This window comes from Narcine bancroftii, chromosome 4 (genome assembly GCF_036971445.1).
Source record: "Narcine bancroftii isolate sNarBan1 chromosome 4, sNarBan1.hap1, whole genome shotgun sequence".
In the NCBI taxonomy this organism is placed as follows: Eukaryota; Metazoa; Chordata; class Chondrichthyes; order Torpediniformes; family Narcinidae; genus Narcine; species Narcine bancroftii.
Genome location: NC_091472.1, coordinates 172737934 through 172761889, shown reverse-complemented (window position 1 = coordinate 172761889; position 23956 = coordinate 172737934). Strand labels below are relative to the sequence as shown.

Below are 23956 nucleotides of genomic sequence, written 5' to 3'. Positions count from 1 at the left end.
TCCCTATTAACGTTAATGGTAATTCTTTCCAATTTTCCAGTCTTCCTGTATTTTCCTTATTAATGGTTGATAATTTAGTTTGTACAAGTGGTTTTGGTTGTCTATTCTGATACCAAGGTATTGTTATGAGCCCAAAGGACCCCAAAACCCAGCAGCAATAGACATTCACCAAGACAAGTGGTTTTTAAAACAAAAGTTATTTTTAATCAACTTTAAACATGAAAACAGAATCAAACTTTAACTTAACTTTATACTTAACTAACCCAAATTTACCCCCTTCTAATTCTAAGAGCACGTGTATGATGTGTGTGTAAATTTAAGAAAAGTTCTTTGGTTCACAGTTTTATCTCACTTCTCCTTCTTTCAAGTTCTCTGGATGCAGGCTATTCTTATACTGTGCACAGAATTTAACATGTATAAAGTTCACCAGGCTTTGGTGCTTGAAAGGTAAATGTTTACTGCTCAGGAAGTTTCTTGTAGGGTTTGCAGATAGAGATTTGTTGTTCAACCAGTGATTCAACCAATACAGCTCTCCAAGGTAAACATTTCCAGAAATACATCACTCTCTTCAAGCACCTCTGATTTAAGTGATTACCTCTAATCTTATAACTCAAAACATTAGGTCTCAAGTTTTGCAAAAAGTATGTAATCTATTTTTGAAGTAGGCAACTATCTTGAAATATTTTTAGTGTCATTTGGCTTTGATCCTTATTTCTGTTTTTCTGGGTTTGCCAATGTTGGTCTCTAATGATGCTGTGTATTTTTTTTCCCCCAATTTGTTCATGCCAGATTGATAAAAAACTGAAGTCACTTGAGAGGTGCCAGAGCCTAGAGGAGGTTCAGCGATTGTATGAGATGGGAGAATATGACCAGGTTGTGAAGCTATTGCGACCCACGTTGTCCCTTGGTGCAATTGGCAGAACAAAGCCCTTGGAATTTGTTACGTCCATCCCTGAACGACCTGCTCAGCTTCTCCTGCTGCAGGTAATCCAGATGTCTCGCTTCATTTTGGTGAGTCAGGTGGCAGTACAAAGGACTTGGTCAAAAGGAAGAACCAAACATGCTTTCACTATGTAAACAGTTCACTGTGTGAATCTGTTTTTTTTTTCATTTAAATTTAGACATACAGCATGATAACAGGTCCTTCCAGCCCACCTAATTACACCCAATTGACCTTTAAACCCTGTATATTTGAAGGGTGGGAGGAAACCGGAGCAGTTAGATGAAACCCACGCAGACATAGGAAGAACATACAAACTCTTTAGCGACAGTTCCGGATTCAAACCCTATAACAGCATTGTGCTAACCACGACGTTAACTGTGCCGCCCTGTACACTAACTGTACAGCCTTGACGACTCCAAGCAGGCCTATATTCAGTCTCGCCTTCACGCCTAAATGCAACACAGACATGTACTTGATGATTATCGTTCTGTTTAATTGCTTGTCAGGATCAGATTTGTATCAGTCTTTATCTGACAAATTGACGATTTAGAGATTGAGTCAAATGTATTGGATTTGGTCAGAGAAAAATATCCCGGACGAGTTTTAACTTGGTATGTCATCATTCCAGTTTATCAATGATTTTAGGGAAGATACTGTGGCAGAGATAATTTTTTAAAACTGGGCTCTCAGTATAGCTTCCAAAAGTAATTATTGTGGAATTAAAATATTATTTATTCAGTATGATAAATGGATGAAGAATAATGATATAAACATCAATACATTAACTATATGAATAAAATATTAAATAATGCAGATATACTAATCTATTTAAATCAAGTTGCATATCTACCCTATTCCTATAACATAGCTTTACTCTTTACATTTGTGCTAACAAATCAATATAGAAAGCTTATATTTTCAATCTTTTTTATTGATTTTTATAATAAATGCAGTACAGTGAAGAAAAGGGAGCAAAACTGAAAATGCAATATCGCATATGTGTATATAATAAATAAATAGAAAGATAAATTAATAAACACACCACATACACACATATGCATACATACACACATACACACACATACATACATACATACACACACATACATACATACACACACATACATACATACACACATACACACACATACACACACACACACACACACACACACACACCAAGATAAATCTTCAAATAGTATAAGCTCGATTTTTTTCCCCCCCTTCACTGAACTGGAAATATGGAAAGCTTTTGCTTTGGTCTTTTTTTTCCTCACTGCTTCCCAAAATGTTTTGTGTTTAATGAATGGCTTCTTACAATCGCTTTTTGTCAGGACTCCCTACTAAAGCTGAAAGATTATCGGCAGTGCTTGGAGTGTTCTGAAGTTGCTCTCAATGAAGCTATTCAGCAGATGAACAACGTGTCATCTTCATCTTCAAAGGAAGAATGGGTTTCGACAGTGACTCAGCTGCTGAATGGAATTGACTACTCTTTGTCTGGTGATAACAGTATCCTGGAGGAACAATCTATGAACCCTTGTTTTGTCAGATTTGCCAACAATCTCATCCAGGTAGGTAGATCTTAGTGCATATCCATTCTGTGGCTTTCAATCATTATTTGCTTCTTAGAGAGGTCCTTTTCTGTTGTTTTGTATTCGTCCAAAATAGTTCAGGATCTGTTATGAGGCTAAAAGACCCCAAAACCCTGCAGCAATAGACATTCACCAAGACAAGTGCCTTTCAAAACAAAATTTATTTTTAATCAACTTCAAACATGGAAATAGAATCAAACTTTAACTTAACTCTATTCTTATATGATACTCTATACTAACCCAAATTACCCCTTTCTAATTCTAAGCGCACGTGTATGTAATGTGTGTGTAAATTCAAGAAAAGTTCTTTGGTTCACAGTTCAATCTCAATTCTCCTTCTTCCAAGTTCTTTGGTTGCAGGCAATCACCATACTGTGCACAGAATTTAACATGTATAAAGTTCACCAGGTTTGGTGCTTGAAAGGTAAATGTTTACTGTTCAGGAAGGTTCTTGTAGGATTTGCAGAGATATTTGTTGCTCAAGGATTTCCACAACTGAGGTACCACCACTAGTCACCTCAATGTCTCGCTGATGAAACTTGTCCCATCAGGGTTTTTCAGATAGTAACCTCTTTCTTCAAGCTACCAGAGTTCCATTCTTTCCTCTATTTCAAGAGAAACATCAGACAGATAGCACTTACAGCCATCTACTGCTCTGGAACTTGCTTTCATCAGTTTCAAACAGTTTACCCTGCATTGCACTTTTCAGTTACTTGTCAGTGTCCCACACACTGACCGACTGAGCTGTAACTCAACTCTCTCTCTTTTCCAACTGCAACTCCAAAGAGAGCATGTGACTTGTGTCTTACAAAGCCCCCACCTTCTCCAGCAAGCAACAGGAGTTCTTTCTTCTGCTCCATCTGTTGTTATCTTAGGTAAACAATCCAGAATTGACCTTCCTGTGAGCACTTAACTGATAGACAGCATGACTCCAGCAAGCCGATGGTCAAGCATTTCATGACGTCACTTCAATTAACACCTACTTGTGAAAGGTGCTTACATTCTCGAGATCTTGCAATGTGAATTCTTCAGTCTTTCAAATAAGATCTGTTTTAAAATGTGTGTATGTATGTGACCTACTCTAAATCTTATAAATTCTCCCCAAATATTAATAGTGTTACAGATCAACTGCATATTTACCTCTGTATTTACCATTTCTCCTTGAATGTTTTTCCTCATTCAATGTAGATGGGGTTCATTGGTTCCTGTCCTCATGCTGGTGCTTGTGAGCCGTGAAATGGAACCATCCTTTTCTGCTTGGCTCTTTTAGCCATGAATGCTTTTGATACATTAATTCTCCAAAAATTATTTTATGTTGAGTACCATAAAGAGGTTGATTTAAAAAAAATTAATAACTGATAATTTTCCTGTGAAGTGTCCTGATACGTTTTGTCACTTTAAAGTTGCTGCCTCATCACAAGTTATTGTTGCAGATGTTGTCATCAACACATAAAAAATTTATCTTATAGGTAGACTAAGGATCAGCCAAGATACTTAATTTGAGACATTAGAGAATTGTTAATTAGTTATCCTCTATGGAATCCAGCCAAATTGCAGTTCATCAGTAATTGTAATTGCTGATGTATGTTGGCTTCTGCATGATCAGTATTTTTAGCATTACTTGTTTACTTTGCTATTGACTGCTGCTTTACATTGCAAGCATTTCTTTAGTGCAGGTTGGTGCTGTTGCATGAGGACCTGGGTTATGAACTGCATGATGCCTTTGGCTTATGAATTTTTTATTGAAGTGACCATGCACTCCATGAAGACAGGACTGTATCCTGCAGAAGTGATGGATATTAACCAGAATCTCTATGCATTGTTATAGGTAATTGACAGCAGCATGGGAATATCAGAAGATGCCAAAGAACCCAATGTCTCATCAGTGCTGCCTTGGATAACCCTTTACAGAATCATAAAACATGAGGAGGAGGAGTTTGACACCCTACGCCGTCAGCATTGCAAGAGTGAAGACTCAGGTGAGTACTACACTGAAACCTCATTAGAACGCAATTCATTAATCTGCAGAATTGGTTATAGCATGGGTGTCTGTGGACCACAAACTTTGCAAATTTTGAAAGATAGGTAGATGGAAAAAAGGATGGGTTTGACAGATTATTGATATGCGTTTTGCCCTCAAAATCGGTTTCTTTGATCAAGATGACAAAGGGAACCAATTGAAATTATAAATTAAATACTTAACTTATTTTTAATAGATGTGTTTGACTGACATTTTGTATATTTACAGTTTGAATTTAATTTCTTTGAAGGTGTTAATCTGCATAAATTACCTCAATTATCGCGAGTTGATTTACAGATATGCATCTGTTCCATGTTTCAGCTGTAACACGGTATGAAATCTTGGACCCCAACTGCCGCGTCCTAATGAGCCTAAACCATCCATTCTAAATAGGAGCCATAAAGAAGTTTCCAATTTCTAATTATGTTCCTTTTTCTTAACAATGTTGGCTTTAATTTCTTGTTTGTTCACCTCTTTCTATTCTTTCCAATAATGTCACATCCTGGAATATTGTTGAGAGTTTTGTGATTTTAAATGTTCCACTGCATCTAGTTGCCTGTGGGTTCAGAGCAAATTTAAGGGGTGACACAGATGGAAATTGTAATTTTTTTTAATGTAGTCGGTAGGAGAGAGGTATGGAAGAAACCACTAAACTTGATTGCTTCACAGGGAAGGGGGAACATAAACTTTTATCAGAGTACGAAGAGGGCCCTAGCCAAAAAAAGGTTGAGAATGGCTGGCCTAAACTGTGACAATGGAAAGATGGTCCCAATTTTTATTTTGTGCAAATTCCTCCACATGTATTGGAAATAATAAAAGAACCAATATCATTGTTTCTCAGATTTCAGCTTTATTGTCAGTGTACATACATGACATCGCATCCAACCCTAAGATTCTTTTTTCTGTGGGTGAGGCAGAATTACCACTTATTGGTAGTGCAAAAAAATACACATCATATACAGTACATGTAAAAAAAAATAAAGAACTGTAAACAGATAATGAATGTGAACAAACTATGAAATAGAGAGAATAAAATAAATCAATTAAATGCACAAGTAAGAGTCCTTAAATGAGTGCCTGATTGAGTTTGTCATTGAGGAGTCTGATGGTGGAGGTGTAGGAACTGTTCCTGAACTTGGTGGTGCAAGTCTTGTTGCACCTGTACCCCTTTCCTGATTGTAGCAGCCAGAACAGAGCGTGTGCTGGGTGGTGTGGGTCTTTGATGATTTCTGCTGCTCTCTGATGACTGTGTTGCCTTTAGATGTACTCAATAGTGTGAAGGGTTTTGCCTGTGATGTGCTGGGCTTTGCTCACTACCATTTACACTTTACACTCAGGGCTATTGGTGTCCCATACCAGACTGTGATGCAGCTGGTCAACACACTTTCTACCACACATCTGCAGAAATGCTTTCTTCATGATGCCATTCGTGTGTAGGTCTAGGAAAAGATCCTTTGACTCCCAAGAACTTAATTTGCTCACCCTCTCCACCTCTAATCCCCCGATGATCATTGGATTGTATACTTCTGGGTTTCTTTTCCTGAAGTCAACAATCAGCACCTTAGTTTTGGTGACGTTGAGTACAAGTTTGTTGTTGGTGCACTAATGAGCCAAGTCCCTCCTGGACGCTGACTCAACACCTTTCTTTATACAACCCACTACCCTGGTATCATCAGCAAGTTTGTGTATGTTATTGTCTCACTGAGCCCCACAGTCGTAGGTGTAAAGTGAGTAGAGCAGGGGGCTAAGAATGCAGCCCTGTGGTGCTCTGATACTGATGGAGGTCATGGAGGAGATGTTCTTACCAATCCTCACTTCTTGTGGTCTGGAGGTGAGGAAATCCATAGACTCCCATACTAGTATTGCCAGCTTTGAAGCCCAAATTAGAGTGAGTCATCTAGGACGGACAGAGATGTAATTCACATGCCTGATGCAATGCAAGTCCCAAGTTCACTCATGCAAAGAGGTAACCAGGCAGACAGGAAAAAAAGCTTTAAAGATATTTTCAAAACCTCTGGGGAAAAATTGGGAACGGGGAATCTTTGGCTGATGAGTATGCAAGGCCAGCATTATTGATCCATAACATCACAGAAATGCCTTAAGAACACTGAACTGCAGGGTTTGAAAAGATGAAAACCTTGCATCATGAGGAAAATCAAGAATGAGCAATAAATCTGGGAGTGAATGAATAAAGCAAAATGCCTCAACTAAGGAACTGAATGCTTCAGTATTCTAGATTTGGCACAACATGTGTTTTCTATAACTAGTAATTACTCACCTCACTGACAAAAGGCAAAGGAGGAAAAATCCAACACCCAACCCCAACCAACCAATTTTCCCCTGCAGCCGCTGCAACCGTGTCTGCCTGTCCCGCATCGGACTTGTCAGCCACAAATGAGCCTGCAGCTGACGTGGACTTTTACCCCCTCCATAAATCTTCGTCCGCGAAGCCAAGCCAAAGAAAGAAGAATTTGTCATTTTATAATTCAGCTTTTGTATTACATTTTAAATTGTCCCCTCGTGTTTTTGATTATGTGATCTCCGATACCTACCTTCACCTCCAGGGATCCCAGTGCTCATTATTTATAATTGGTGATATATTTTACATGGCTGTAAAGTGATAGCCACAGAATTCTGGGGATAGAGTGCACAATCCCAGCTATCTCGATTGTTTTACTTTGTGAGGAACTATTTACCCTTTTCTGTTCTGCCGATGGTTTGTGATGAGAAAATGAGTTTGCTTCACTAGCTCACGTAGAGCTTTCTGTTCATAATAGCCTTGTCCGGTTATATTTCATAGTGTGGTGAAGACCAATTCTCATCCGATATATGTGCATCTGAATAAAAAGTTTGAAAGCTGGATTAATTTTCTTGCCTCAACTGTGGAATATTAATGACCATTCAATTTATGAAATGATCTAACTCTTTTGTTAGTGATGCCAGCAATTGTTCTTCGGTCTTAATTTCCCCTGATTGAAAAGAAGGTTAAAAGTCAACTGGTTGGTTGGGAGTTGCATACAACACACCAGGTAAGGAAAGCATGCTGGAGAACAAGGCATCAAATCAGGAGTTTCTTGGTAATCAATGTTGATACTAGTTCTTTAGTAACAGAGTTATTTGTCCACTTAAATTTAAATTCCTCAGCTGCACATGAATATGAGCAAATGGTGCCGAATTCTAGCTGAGTACGGCAATCACTATGCATCGTACTCACTTCAAGTTGTTGCTATTCATGGCAAGGGATGCATTTCTCCAATTCTTACCTTTCAAAACCTCTCTTGTAGATCCTGAAACTCCAATGCTGCCCTCCTCTCTAATGCTACTGAATACAGCTCATGAGTATCTAGGGCGGAGATCCTGGTGCTGTAACTCTGATGGAGCTCTGCTGAAGTTCTATGTAAGTAGCCTGACTTCGATTATGGAATGAAAATGTTCACATTATTGTGGAGTGTGGGTAAAAACAGAGTTCATTTAATCCACCTATGTTTCTCACGTATTCTCCCGGCCTTCTCTTTTCCCCTTTTGGTATTAGCATTATGTGCTGGAGGCTTAGTGATGATTGAACTCTTTCATGAGAAATGCAGGCTTTCACCTGGAAAGCTACCTTGAATGAACAATGTTTGGTGTTATTCACTTTCACAGTTTGAAAAGCCCTGATGGTGCATTAGGGAGAGGATAGTCTTGTACAGATGCATTGTAGGAACTCTGTTGTAGCTCATTGTCAGACCTAAAGAAAGAAGGAAATACTTTTATGCGTAATGCTCTTCATTAGTACAGGTCTTTTCAGCTGGTGCAGTGCAGTCATTTTTGCTTGAGTAAAGTTTGTAAAGAGATCTCTGCCAAGTTTAGAGTAGATTCCAGTTGCTTTATTTGACTGATGCATCCAGAATGATCTTGGGGCACATCAAAATGGGCATTTCCTGTCTTGATCCTCAAGCTTGAGAGATTGATTATTTTATTTAGAGCTACAACCAAAGAAATATATCTTTGGTTGAGGAACCACCTGTGGTTTTCTCCCTTGGTTTGCCTTTCCTATCCTTGCTACATCTGCCTGTCATCCTTCTCTTATCTGTTTCCACCTATCACCTACTAGACTTTGATCCAATCTTCCTCTTCCTCACCTGCCTTCTTTTTCTATTTTTCTCATGTTTCCACCTATCATCTACCAGCCTCTATCTGTTCCATCTCTATTTCTTGGTCCATCTTGTCTACCATTTCTCCCAATTCCCCTTCTGGTTTTGCCTATTGCCAATCAGCCTCTGTTTCACTGCACCCTCTCACCTCTTTGTACTGGATATCTTCCCTCTACCCCCTCAATCCCAATGCAGGATCTTGACCTGAAAAGTTGTCCATCTCTTTTTCTCCACAGATTCTCATTGGCCCATGGAGTTCTTTCAGCCTTTATTATTTGCTCCAGATTCCAGTGTCTGTAGTCTCTTGTCTCTCTGGTCCTAAAGTCCAATATGGTTACTAATGAGTACGAAAGGGTAAATTACTTTATTGAGAGAATGTGTAGAATATAGAACTGCAATATGTAGTTGCAGGGGGAAATTAGAGATGCACAAAAGGGCAATGTGGACAAGGAAGAAGGAATCAGACAGTGGAAAGATTAAGTGAAATGTACCGGGCATATAAACTGTGGTCAAATGGTTTACTTCTCCACTGCTGATCCAATTATAGTAAAACCACCGGGGGTTCACGGATGCCAGATAAGCAAATTTTACTGTTGACTGAGACACGCTCTTACAATACCTAACTAATACACCTGTATTTAGAATAAACAGTTGGAAGGACGAAAGAGTGTAAAATGCAAAGTAATTAAAAAAAAAAGTCTTGTTGTCCTTAATATGTAAAATTCACTTTAATCAGGTAATTCCTGTAACTTACAGATTTTAAATTTAAATTCTAACTTTGGTCGCTGCTATGCAAATTGTGCACCATCATAATAACCCCCACCCCCACAACTAAGTTTGCAGATAAAGCCTTAATAATATAGATAATACTAATAAAGACTCTTACTAGGCAGGGATAGAGGGACACTTTGGGAGAGTTGCCCCAGCGGCGAGCAGTATCGTCCGGCTCTTCATCCTCAGCATTGCCATTTTATTCAAACACAATTTTATTGAAACTTTATTCAGTCAGCTGCTGTGGGCAGGGCCCGACCGGGGCACTCCACTGGCTGAATGTTTGCTCCCATCTTTGCCAAGGAGTTGTGTGTTCAGAGAACATGTACTTTTACAATTTTAAACTATTATTTAAATTTTTATTTATTCTTGTTTAGTTTTCTAAAAATATTTATTTCATCAATTTTTTTTTGTTTGTCGGTTGGGTTGCTGGTTGCTTGAACTCGGTGATTTTACTGTATGTTGTTTTGCATAATACTTTGTCCAATAGAATAATATGCCTTCCTCAACAGGTGCGAGTTCTTCAGAAGGAATTGTCTGCTTCAAAAGCTGAAGATGCTCACCCCTTTAAAGAGGAACTGGAAACTGCACTTGAGCAATGTTTTTACTGTCTCTATGCCTATCCCAGTAAGAAAAGCAAAGCCAGATATCTGGAGGAACACTCTGCTCAGCAGGCACGTAGCTATGTATACATTGCACGTTACAAGCTGGATTGTGGGGGGGATACTTCATGCTAGAGAAATGGGTGCTATTAAGTTTTGTACTGATGAGTGAATGTTGTCAACTGAGAATAGACTAGATGTAACCTTCTTAAAACAATTCTACTTTCTGCGAATGTGTATGACATGTCTGCATTTCTGATTGTGATAAATATTTATTTGGTCTTAGTGTGGACTTTGGGAGTTGGATTACTTGTATGAATGTTATATAACCATTTACGGAGCGGAAACAGGCCATGTCGGCCTTTCGAGTCCTCACCGGTTCACTAGAACAACTCCACTAGCTCAAACCTCCCGCTCTCCGCCAATAACCCTCCAACTCCCTCTCCTCCACGTACACATCCAACCTTCTCTTAAAGGACAGAATGGACCCTGCCGCAACTATCTCATTCGGAAGATCATTCCATTCTGCCACCACTCGCTGAGTGAAAAAGCCACCTCTAATATTTCTCCTAAAGTGTTGCCCCCTTACCTGGTTTAGGAAGAATATTTGCTGATATATTTAAATGTTGCTTTGTAAATATGAACACAAATGAGCCATGAGAAGAGCAAATAGAGTAATTGAGCAGTAAAGAAATAACAGAAAAAGGACCTTGAACCTCGGCAAATCCAATATATTTCTTCTGATGCAGTCCAAGAGTTGGCAATCATTCCTGGTAGAATTCTAGCAAATCTTCTCTGTACCCTCTCCAATGCCAGCATGTCTCCTCTTAAATACAGTGCCCAAAACCGTGCACAGTACTCCAAGTGAGGTCTCACCAGTCCTTTATAAAATCTCAACATTACATCCCTGTTCTAACATGGTATCACTATAGAAATAAATGCCAACATTGCATTTATTTTCTTCACCATCAACTGATCCTGGAGGTCAACCTTTATGGTATCCTGCATGAGGACTCCCAAGTCCCTTTGCACCTTGGAATTTTGAATTTTCTCCCCATCTGTAATGGAGAGGCTGCAACCACCATTTGGTGGCGCTGCTGCGCTTCTATTCAGAGGACACATTGCATGCCAATCAAGGTCAGACTCACCTCAAGCCATTAAGGTGACCCTTGTGATTGGTCCATCAAAATTACCAGGTGCTGGAGTCCATGCAGCCTGTCGGGACTCAGTCCTGTCCATCACCCAAATGGCCCAGGTGAATCACCTAGGCTGACCCCTGCTGAGCCCCTGAACTTGGCTTCGAGCGATTGGCCACAGCAGCCAATGGGGCTCAGCCTGCCTCGAGTGATTGGCCCCCCCAATACCTGCTGTAGGGCTATAAAGGACCATGTTCCCCATTGTTGTGTCTCATTTTAACCTCTCATGGCACGTAAGTATCCCCTTTTTCACTGGGTTGGGGTGATTCTCAGGATTAGCTAACTCGAGCCATGTCTGTACAGGTCAAGGGGTGGGGGCATGTAGTATCACCTTGATTCTGACTAAAATACACATTTCCCCAGTTTCTGTCGGTTTCTCCCTCATTATCCGGTGTATATTCACCCCTTGCCTATTGTGAGTGTGTATAGGTTAATTTAGCATTTTAACCTGGTTGCTCCATCTATATCCCCAAAATAAATTTGTGCTTTGTACATCGATTTCAGTCTGGTTCTTAACCTGTGGGATCCACACAAATCCTTCCAACACCATCTAAATAATTAGACTACCTGTCTATTTCTTCTACCAAAGTGCACGACTGTACAGTTTTCATCACTGTATTTCATCCTCAATCCTCATCCTCCACCTCTTTGTCCATTCTCCTAATTTATCTAATTCTCTTGGCAGGCTCTTGGTATCCTCAGCACCACTTCTTCTCAACCTATTTTGGTATCATCTGCAAATTTAGACTCAAAGCCATCTATTGAAGAACACCACTGATAACTGGTAGCCAACCAGAATAGGATCTCTATATTCCTACTCTTGTTTTCTGCTGATCAACTAATACTCTAGTCATGCTAGTATCCTTCCTGTAATTCCATGGGCTCTCATTTTGTTTAGCAGCCTTGGGTGTGGCACCTTGTCGAAGGCCTTTTAAAAATTCAAATACACAACATCCACTGCATCTCTCCTGTCTCTCCTACTTGTCATCTCTTAAAAAAATTACAATGGGTTTGTCAGGCATGATTTTCTTTAAGGAAATCATGCTGACTTGGGCCTATCTTTTCATGCACCTCCAGGTATTCCATAATCTCATCCTTGACATTCGACTCCAACAGCTTCCCAATCACTGATGTCAGTCTAATAGGTCTATAATATGCTACTCCTACCTAGCTCCGTTCTTAAGCAGTGGAGGGACATTCATGATCCTCCTGTCCACCAGAACCATGCCAGGCTTCATTGATTCCTGGAGGATCATTACCAATGCCTCCAGAATATCTACAGCTACCTCCTTCAGAACCCTAGGGTGCATTCCATCCGGTCCGGGAGACTTGTTTACCCTTAGACCATTTAGCTTCCCAAATGCCCTCCCTCTCGTGATCTTGACCTCATCCACTTCTCTTCCCAGAGAGCCACGAGAGTCTGGTATGCTACTAATGTCTTTCACAGTGAAGACTGATTCAAAGTATTCATTCAGCTCCTGCCATCTTCTTGTCTCCTATTACAAAATCTCCAGTGTCATTTTCTATTGGTCCTTTGTCTACTTTGGTTACTCTTTTCCTCTATATATTTAAAAAAAAAAACCAGCTTTCAGTATTCTCTGTGACGTTACTTGCTAACCTCCTTTCCTAATGCACCTTTTCCTTCTTAATCACCTTTTTAGTTGTCCTCTACATTTTTTAAAAGTTTCTCAGTCTTCTATCTTCCTGCTAATTTTTGCTTCCTTGTCTGCCCTCTCTTTTGCTTTTAGTTTGGCTTTAACTTTCCTTGACATCCACAATTGTCTCATTTTACCATTCACAATTTCTTTTCTTTTTGGTATGTGCCTCTCCTGCATTTTGCTCATTTCTTGCATAAACTTGCAATGGATGGATTGCTCATCTGCTCTCTTTCCCATGAGAGTGTTTTTCCAATCAATTGGATAATTTCTCTCTCTTGCAACTGTAATTCCTGTCACTCCACTGAAATACTGACAAATCAGACTTTAGCCTCTCCTTTTCAAATTTCAAAGTGAACTCAATCATATTGTGATCACTGCCTCTTAAGGGTCCCTTTATCTCAAGATCTCTAATCTCCTCTGGTTTATTACACAGCACCCAATCCAGTACAGTTGATCCTGTTGGCATTCCACAAACTCTCTCTCCTGAGGTCCCACACCAACCTAACTTAACTTTCCCAACCTAACTTTCCCAATCTACTTTCATGTTAAAATCCCCCATGATTATTGTAATGCTGTCCATATCTATTTCCAGTTGTGTTTTGTAATCCATGTCACAGCTGTTGTTTGGGGGCCTGTATGTAATTGACCTTTTACCTTTACCAATCTTTAACTCAACCCATAAGGACTCTACCTCTTCTGATCCTATGGCCCTTCTTTCCAATTTAATATTGTTGCTTACAAGTAGAGCCATGCCGACCCCCCCACCTCCCTGCCCATTCACTGTATACCCTTGATCGTTCAACTCCCATTGACATCCATCCTTTAGCCATGACTCAAAAGGAGAGGCTAAAGTCTGATTTGTCAGTATTTCAGTGGAGTGACAGGAATTACAGTACCCTCCAATCTGTAACTATACAGCAAGATCATCTATCTTGTTTCTAATGCTGCTAATGCTGCATGTATTTAAGTATAATACCTTTAGACCAGATTTTGAACACTCTGTGTCTCTGTCATCCCTCCAGCTATTATTTTGTTTTGTCACCTGTCTGTCATTCTTGCTGCACACTATTTTCACTTCACTCTTGTTTTCCCCCTTCTTCAGCCCTAGCACTCTGGTTTCTGTCCCCACAGCCAAATTAATTTAAACCCTCCCAAACAGCTATATTAAACCTGCGTGCCAGGATATTGGTCCCTTTTGGGTTCAGGTGTAACCCATCCTTTTTGCTTAGATCATACCTTCCCCAAAAGAGATCCCAATGACCAAGAACCTGAAGCTTGCCCCTTGCACCGGTTTCTCTGATGAACTTTGTTCAGTATGCTTATAAAGTTAATGAAAAGTTGCTCGCTTGTGTGCTGATTCGGAATGCACTTTAATGTTTTGATGCTGACCCATCCTTGATGACACTGAATGCTAGAGCTCACTTTGAACAGAGGCCCGATGGCATCATTTATTAGAATAGGATTTGTTCTTGTAGACAATGCTGTCAACAGTGCAGTGTTGAAGTTCGAGGGCAGTGAGTGTTATTGCCTTGATGCTGAATGCAGATGCTGGGCTGTCAGTTTCTCTTGTGTGCTGTAAGATTCTTAAAATTTTTCTACAGGAAGTTGGTTCCTTTTGTTTTACTTGTTTTTGTTTTGAACTAAAATCAGTGGCTCAATGCAAAATAACACATTTTTTTTTGTCTTTGTTTTCAACTGTAGGTTGAACTGGGTTGGAATGATGCAGAATTCATGTTTGATTATTTCAAACCCAAGAATTACCCGGAATTTGACAGTTACAAGACCAGCACTGTGTCTGCAGATTTGGCAAATCTCTTGAAGAAGATTGCTGCAATAGATCGTGATGAGGACAACTTGCCTCTTTCGATAGAGAGTGTCACAGCATATATTGAAGGCTCAGTTGATAAGGTAATGTTAATATCACACTGGAGGGACTATAAAAAGATAATCTTTTAATATAAGAAAGAGGAGAAAGAGGAGGCCATCTATTTTTTCTGCTGTTCAACTTGATCATGGCTGATCTGGCTGTGGACTCCGCTCCCCTATCTGTCTTTCCCACATAACCCTTAAATCTCTTACTCCCAAAAATCTATCTGTTTGAAATACATTTAATGAGTCTTTCTTGAGCAGAGAGTTCCATAGATTCATTACTCTAGCAGAAACAGTTCCTCCTCAGTTCAGTCCTAAATCTGTTCCCTCATTCTAGTCTCACCTACCAGTGGAAACAACTTTCTTGCATCTACCCTTATCTGTTTCTTTTATATATTTGTATATTTCTTCAAAGGTAAAAATGGAGTAAGAAATGGCTGATTGTCATCTCAACTCTCCTGAATCGTATGAACCCTTAATCCTACCAAAGTCTGAAGCTTAGAGTCTGGAAATAATCAATAACTCATCACCCAGAGCTTTCCATTGTAGATAATTCCAAATATTTCTAATTATCTGAGAAGAAATTCCTCCTTTTCTATCTTAAAAGGGAGTCTAATTATCCTGAGGCTTTGCCCCTCAGCTTAGATTCCTCCATGAGTGGAAATATTCTCATATCAATCACTCTGCCAAGGCCCTTGAAATCTACCATGTTTGGGCAAGGTGACCATCAGGGAATATTCACCTTTTCAGCCAAGACTTCCCTCATTGCACACCACTGCCACCTTGGCAATCAGGGGAGTTGGGGTTCACTCAACTGTCTCTTTGGCAAGTCTCTTGCTCCTCAAATGAAGAGCACAAAACTGAATGTGGTACTCTAGCTGTTACCTGCTCATTATTGTTATAGCAAGGTAGTCCTACTTTTGTACTCGATCCCTTCATTTATTTTTTTTAAAAACTTTATTTATTCGTTCAAAAAACAAATAATATATGACATATGCAGCAGTTAAACATGAACATGAACTTTTTTTTATATATATAGAAAAAAAAAAGAAAAGGACGCCCCACTTCAGCCAACTCTCCTAAGGAGAGCCATAAAAAAAAAGAAAGAATATTAAAGAAAAAGTTATATATACATATTGAAATCTAGTCAATATAAATTGAAATGTAAATATTCCGAGTATAACAGCCACTTATTAATAAAAAAATTATAATTATGCAAAACATACATAATTTTTTCCATTATTAAACAATATTTCATTTCATTATGCTATCTATTAATATCAATCATATTTGTATCTTTCCATGTACTAGCAATACATTTTTTCGCTACGGATAAAGCTAAATATACAAAAGCAAGCTGGAACTTATCTAATCCCAAACCTTTCAGAGGTTGCAAACTACCCAATAAAAATACTGTTGGATCTAAAACTATTTTAATCTTATACAGATATTCTAAAAACGATTGAATTTTCTTCCAAAAAGATTGTATATGTATACATGACCAAACAGCGTGAAAAAAAATTCCAACCGTATCACCACATCTAAAACACAAATCTGATTTATTAAAACAATATTTTCTTAATTTTTCAGGTGTCAAATATAGTTGATGTAAAAAATTGTAATTAATCATTGCATAACGTGCATTTATCAATCTAGTTACACTATCATAACAAATATCTAACCAATCATCTTCAGAAAAAAATAAAACCAATATCCACTTCCCATTTAATTTTAGATCTATCCCAACCCTTTTTATCCATACCATCCTGTAATATTTGAATCATAGATGAAATATAACCCTTCTCTGGTACCTTCATAAGAAAAGTCTCAAATTTAGTCATTTTAGGTAAAATCATATCTCTACCAAACATATATTTTACAAAAGATCTAATTTGATAATAAAGAAATAGAGTTCTTATCAATAACAAAATCTTCCCTCATCTGATTAAAAGATAAAAACTTACCCTCTTTAAAACAATCTCCCAAATTTTTCACACCTTTAAATCTCCAATGCAATAAACTTTGATTATGTATTGAAAAAGAAATAAGTTGATTATTATACAACGGAGTCAAAGCCAATAATTTACCCCTAGCGCCTATCATTTTATTTTTATTTATCTATAACTTCATTAAATGTTTTGGTATAGGAACATTATATTGTTGTAACAAATTTATATTCCACCTAAACAAAAATTGATGTATTTCAAATTCAGAAATACTTGCCATCTCAATTTTAGCCCAACTCGGAGGCCATACCAAATCCATCAATGAACTAATAAATTTAAGTTGGGCTGCTTCATAATAATTTTGAAAATGTGGTAAACGTAGTTCCCTTAACTCATATTTCCAAGTTAATTTATTCAAAACTACTCTCGAAAATTTACCCCTCCATAAAAACTCCTTAGCCATTTTATTCAAATCTCGAAAAAGAATTTTATCAAGTAAATATGGAATAGATTGAAACAAATATTGTATACGCGGAAAGATATTCATCTTAATTGTATTTATTCCTTCCCATTAAATTAATAGGTAAATCTTTCCATTTTATCAAATCAGTTTTAATTTTTTTCATTAATGGAGCATAATTTAATTCATATAAAGATTGATAATTAACACTCTAAATTATACCCAGATATTTAATTCGATCAGTCCACTTCAAATTAATAATATTCTTATAAACTGAATAATCTCCTTCACTTACTGGTAAAATTTCACTTTTTTCCCAATTAACTTTATATCCAGAAAGACATCCATATTGTATTAAACATTCCTTCAAATGTAAAAGTGACTGAGCTGGGTTTATTAAATACACCAATACATCATCAGCAAATAAATTAATTTTATACTCCTCATCTAAAACTTTCATTCCTTGTATCTGTGTATTTTGTCTTATCTACTGCGCTAAAAGTTCAATCACTAATGTAAACAAAGCTGGTGATAAAGGACAACCTTGACGAGTTGATCGAGTTAACTTAAAAGATTCCGAAATCAAACCATTCGTCAATACTCTAGCTACCGGTTTACTATATAGAGCCCTAATCCAACCAATAAAAGAAGGATCAAACTTAAATTTCTCCAAAACTTTAAATAAAAAATTCCATTCAACTCTATCAAATGCTTTTTCTGCATCTAAGGATATCACCATCGGGTGATCTGAAGATTTTAAAAATCTATTAATCAAACTAATCACGTGCAAAATGTTATCTGAAGCATATCTATTCTTTATAAAACCTGTTTGATCAATATGAATCAACTTGGGTAAAAATTTAGCCAATCCATTTGCTAATATTTTAGCTATTATTTTATAATCTACATTTAACAATGAAATTGGTCTATATGAAGATACTTTCAAAGGATCTGTGTCTTTTTTAGGAATTACTGTAATTAAAGCACGAGAACAAGATTCAGGTAATTCATAATGTTCTCTAACGTGACGTAATACATTCCCAAACACTGTAGATAAATCATCATAAAATATTTTATAAAATTCAACCAAAAATCCATCATCATCAGGCGATTTACCGTTTGGCATTTCCAGCATAGCCATTTTAATTTCCGAATCAGTAAATGGTTCTTCTAACTCCTGTACATCTCTATCCTGTAATATCGGTAAATTCAACTGTGATAAAAAAAGATCAGTAGATCCAGTTTCTTGTTTTCCTTCAGATGTATATAACTTTTTATAAAATAAATAAAATTCATCATTAATCTCACGAGGTTTATAAGTAATAAGAGAATTCCGTCAAACAGCATTAATAGTCCTCGATATCTGTTCTTTCTTTAATTGCCACGCCAATACCTTATGTGCTTTCTCTCCCCATTCATAATACCGTTGTTTAGTCCTATTAATCACACATTAAAATTGATAAGATTGCAAAGTATTATATTTCAATTTCATCCTAGATAATTCTATTTTCTGATCTTCTGTAGCATCTTTCTGAAATTCCTTTTCTAACTCATCGATCTGTTTCTCTAATTCAAGACTCTGATTTAATCGACTCTTTTTTATTTTAGAAGTATAACTAATTATTTGTCCTCTCAAATAGGCTTTCATAACATCCCATAATACAAACTTACTTTGAACAGAATTAGAATTTTCTTTAAAAAAAATTAATTTGTTTTTTTCAAAAAATCAATAAATTCCATATTTTTTAACAACATTGTATTAAATCTCCAATGATAAGCAATTGAGTTTTCTCAGAAGTTTCATATGTAAAATATAACAAAGAATGATCTGAAATCACCTTACTTTTATATTCTGCTTGTTGTATTTTCCCTTGTAAATGTGCCGATACTAAAAAGAAGTCAATCCTTGAAAACGATTCATGTCTAAATGAAGAAAAGGAAAAAACTTTCTCTGTCGGATTAAGACGTCTCCAAATATCTACTAAATTAAGATCTTTCATCAATGCTTGGACCTGAATTGCCATCTTGGATTTTTAAATTTTCTTTGGAGATTTATCTAATAAAGGTTCCAAAACACAATTAAAATCACCACCAACTAAAATATTATCATTAGCCTGACCCAAACATAAAAATGCTTCTGAAATAAATATTTCATCATCTGCATTTGGGGCTTAAATATTAAGTCCAAAATTCACTAAAAATCTTACAATTCAATTTAAGAATACATCCTGCCTTTTCCTCCATTGATTGTAATTCAAAAGATAAATTTTTATGTATCAAAATTGCTACACCTTCAGCTCTAGAATTAAATGAAGAATATACATGCCCAACCCAGTCCCTTTTTAATTTCATGTTTTCCTTCACATTCAAATATGTTTCTTGTAAAAAAGCAATATCAATTTTCATTTTCTTAATATACGTCAAGACTCGCTTATGCTTTTGCTTAATCGTACTATTTAATCCTTGAACATTAAAAGTAGCAAACCTCAACTTTGACACATCTACTATTATAACTAAATACTAATAATATCTTTATATAAAAATTCAAATCAATGTATATAGGCCCTCCAATAGAAAAAAAATCACAAATTAAAAACTAAAAAAAAAGAAAAAAAAAAGAAAATCCCTCCCACAAAAAAAACTATCAAAAGGTAGTGGGTCACCCACCAGTGGCTGATGACTAGTAAAGAACTTAGTGTAAATCTCTCCCTCCCCAGCCAAACAATCAATAACATGAAAATATCAAAATAACAAAAGTGAAAAAATAGAATTAAAAAATTCTTCTTTTCATCCAGAAGATTCCAATCTCGAAGATCCCACTTCAGAAGGAGGTAGACTCTTTCCATTCCCGTTTTTCCCATTTCTGCCATTTATTTAGTTTCCAGAGCAACCAGATTTTTCTTTAGGAGATAATGGTGGACTACATCTTTGTCCTCTTGTACCTGGCAATGAATCAGCAAAAATCATTTCTTCACGATCAGTTTCAAAAGACCGAAATTGATAGTCTCCATAAAACACCTTCAACACTGCAGGGTAACGAAAAGTAGATTTATAACCTTTACAGCACAAAACTTGTTTAACTGGATTGAATCGACATCGACATTGAATGACCTCTTCACTCAAATCAGTATAAAAAAAGACTCTGCTATTCTGAATCAATAATGGGGTTTGTCGTTGTTTCGCATTTTGTACTGCAAGTCGAAGTATTGCTTCCCTGTCCAAATAATTCAAACATCGAATTATTACCAGTCTCGGTGGTTGACCAGCTGAGGGTGTTCTTCTTAAAGCTCTATGGGCTCTTTCCAGTACCAATCCCCCAGAGAAAAATGCTTGCCCTAATATTTGCGGAATCCAGTCTTTAAAGAAACGAAGAGGATCTTGTCCTTCTATACCTTCTGGCATACCAACAATTTTCACATTATTCCTTGATCCCTTTATTTTTGAGCTATTTGCCTTCCGAATCACCTCCATAGTAACCTTGTGCTTTTCCCCAGATCTGTCTGACTATAGCATTCTTTTAGTAAATGTCAAAAACACATGACTGCACACCTGAAATAAAAACAGAAATGTTCAAAATACTCAGCAGGTCAGGCAACAACTGTGGAAAACCAAACAATTAACATTTCAAGACAAAGGCACGATGGCAGAACTGTGAAAGAGGGGAAAGTTTGTTAGTTTGTTGCAGAGAAGGTGAGGGAGAAATGGGGGGTGGGGGGAAGGGGAAGCTGCAGATGAAGCATTTCAGTTAACAGGTTAAAGAGAAGGTTTGTTGGAGGAAAGGTGAACATAAAAACTATAAAAAACAGACAGAAAAGAGGACCAAAGCAAAGAAACAAGAGCACAACACTGAATGTAGTACTCCAGCTGTTACCTGCTTACAAATTTGGATCTGTTCTAAATGCCCATCTGGTCAGGTTGTGCTGCTGGAGAGGGTAAAACTGAATCAATATTACAATTAGATGATGTACATCAGAATGCAATCTGAAAGGTTGCAGTGTTCCCGCAAAAAGGGGGAAATGCTGCTCCTCAACCCGAGGCAGTGCAGAAATCGAGACAAGTCAGAGAAGGACTTGGGATGGAGAGTTAAGGTGGTAAGTAAACAGGAAACATGGGATCAACTGTGCAGACTTGAAGTTGCTGGGTGCTTATTCATGGTTCTTGTGCCTCTATTTTTAAACTTTAAATGAATTTGTTCTCTTTATTTTTCATTTATCTGCATGCCTAATTATTCTCATCTTAAATTTAATCAGATATTGTAGGTTTTATTTTTTTTTAATTATCTTTCAGATTTTATATCTCACATTACTCATCTGTGAATTTTAAAAATCTTGTATGTGTTCTGTTTGATAACAGCTCTTGTACTTAAACTTCAAATTTATTGTCATGTGTTTAGTGAGCAATCCAACTAGACATCTCATACATAGTATAGCAGGTAAGACATAGTACAGAAGTGCAGAGTTACAGAGAGACCATAAGACCCAGCAACAAAATGAGTGCAATACACAAAATGACTGGAGAAATTCAGCGGGTCACACAGCATAGGAAGTAAAGAGTAACCAACGTTTTGGGCCTGAGACCTTTGTTAAGGTATAACAGAATTAGACCATTCAACCCATGGATATGCTCTACGAATTGAATCATGGTAATGTCATTTTCCCCACCTGAACCCATTCTCCTGCCTTCTCCCCATAACCTTTCACGCCCTTACCAATCAAAAACATATCAACCTCCTCTTGAAATGTACCCAGTCACTTGGCCTCCACAACCATCTCTGGCAATTAATTCCACAGACTCAACACCCTCCAGGTTAAGAAATTCCTGGTCATCTCTGTCCTTTCATTCTGAGCCTGTGCCCTCTGGTCCTACCAATGGTTCAAGCTTTTTCTTTCCACTGACATATTACTTTAAGTATTCCCTATGCCATGCGTGCTCTGTGATTAGTAAGGGATATCTTAAGATGGTATGTGGGTGGAAAGAAAAAGTTTGAAAACCACTTGTTTTAATCGTACCTCATTAATTCGATATGTGCACGGTTTCATAACTCCAAAGGAAATGGGCCAATGATAATTTTTCACAAAGAAATTTCAGTCGTAATTGGGTCTTGAGCAGTGATTCTCAACCTTCCTTTCCCACTCACAGACCACCTTAAGCAATCCCTTACTAATCCCTTACTAATCGCAGGGCACCGATGGCATAGGGATTACTTTTTTTTTCACACCATAAATCACAATAGCCATGATATACACTTTTTCTTTTTCACACATTTACAGTGACTTTTTCTCCCCCCCCCCTCCCTCCTCCCAAGCCACCCCCCCACCCCCCCCCCCTCTCATCCATTTTAGGTATACAATCTAGGTTGCATTAATTCAGTCAGACAATGTTGTCATTCAACAAAAATACACCAGAAATTCTACAGAGTCCATTCTTTTCTTTCCTTCTCCTTCCATCAACTTGGGTAATGTTTGTCCCCGGTAGGTTTTCGCTATTGTATTTAATGTAAGGCTCCCATACTTGTTCGAATATTTCAATATTATTTCTTAAACTATATGTTATTTTTTCTAATGGAATACATTTATTCATTTCTAGGCATAGGGATTACTTCAAGTGGTCTGTGAGTGGAAAGAAAAAAGTTGAGAACCACTGACCTCCATTTTGTGGATTCAAATTTATTATAAGTGTGAAGTGTTGCATTTTGGAAAGGCAAATCGAAATAGGCCATATACATTGAATGGTAGACAATTGAGGAGTACAGAGCAACAAAAGGATTTAGGAGTTGTGGTAAATAGTACCCTCAAAGTTGACACTCAGGTAGATAGAGTGGTGAAGAAGGCATTTGGAATGTTGGCCTTGAATTCAAGAGTTGGGATGTTACGATGAAATTGTACAAAGCATTGGTGAGGCCAAGTTTGGAATACTGTACTGTTTTGGTCACCAAATTACAGGAAGGATATAAATAAAATAGAGAGAGTGCAGAGAAGGATTACGAGAATGTTGACAGGATGTCAGGGTTTGAGTTACAGAGAAAGATTGAGCAGCCTGGGGCTTTTTTCTCTCGAGCGTAGAAGATTGAGGGGGGATTTGATGGAGGTGTTCAAGATTTTAAAAGGGAGAGAGAGAGTCAACGTGGATAGGCTTTTTCAATTAAGAATGGGGGATATTCAAACCAGAGGCCATGGTTTGATTATTGCAGGGGGAAAATTATAAGGGGAATATGAGGGGAAATTTCTTCACGCAAAGGGTGGTTGGGATGTAGAATAAGCTTCCGGCAGAGGTGGTTGAAACAAGGATGTTATTTACATTTAAGGAAAGACTGGATAATTACATGGAGGGGAGAGGATTGGAGGGGTATGGACCAGGTGCTGGTCAGTGGGACTAGGAGGGTGGGGATTTTTTCCGGCATGGACTAGTAGGGCCAAACTGGCCTGTTCTGGGCTCTATATGGTTATATGGTTATATCATCTGACCAAATATACAACCAGATGGAACAGTATTTCTCCAGACTACGATGCAACACACATACAAACTACACAGCACATAATAAACACATATATACGTACAGATACAATTTAAACTAAATATGTATATAAAAATATTTAAAATTATTTGGTCACAGGGTATTGTTCATCGATCTCACAGCCTGCAAAAAGAAACTATTTCTCAGCCTGGCAATCCTGATTTTGATGCTCCTGAACCACCTACTTAATCTTAGTACAAAGATACTGAGTGCTGGATGGAAAGGGTTCTCAACAATTATTCAAGCCCAATT

The 23956-nt window shown here is 37.5% G+C and overlaps 1 protein-coding gene across 8 annotated transcripts in view; it reads left to right on the top strand.

The window, feature by feature from the left end:
• cabin1 (calcineurin binding protein 1) overlaps positions 1-23956 on the top strand; it is a 570396-nt gene that overhangs the window by 102002 nt on the left and 444438 nt on the right. For all 8 annotated transcript variants that reach the window (XM_069933017.1, XM_069933018.1, XM_069933016.1 and 5 more), the window contains exons 15-20: positions 790-984; positions 2278-2514; positions 4364-4514; positions 7840-7952; positions 9972-10133; positions 14617-14823. In XM_069933017.1, coding sequence (XP_069789118.1) covers positions 790-984; positions 2278-2514; positions 4364-4514; positions 7840-7952; positions 9972-10133; positions 14617-14823 — 1065 coding nt within the window. The remainder of the gene's footprint in view (positions 1-789; positions 985-2277; positions 2515-4363; positions 4515-7839; positions 7953-9971; positions 10134-14616; positions 14824-23956) is intronic.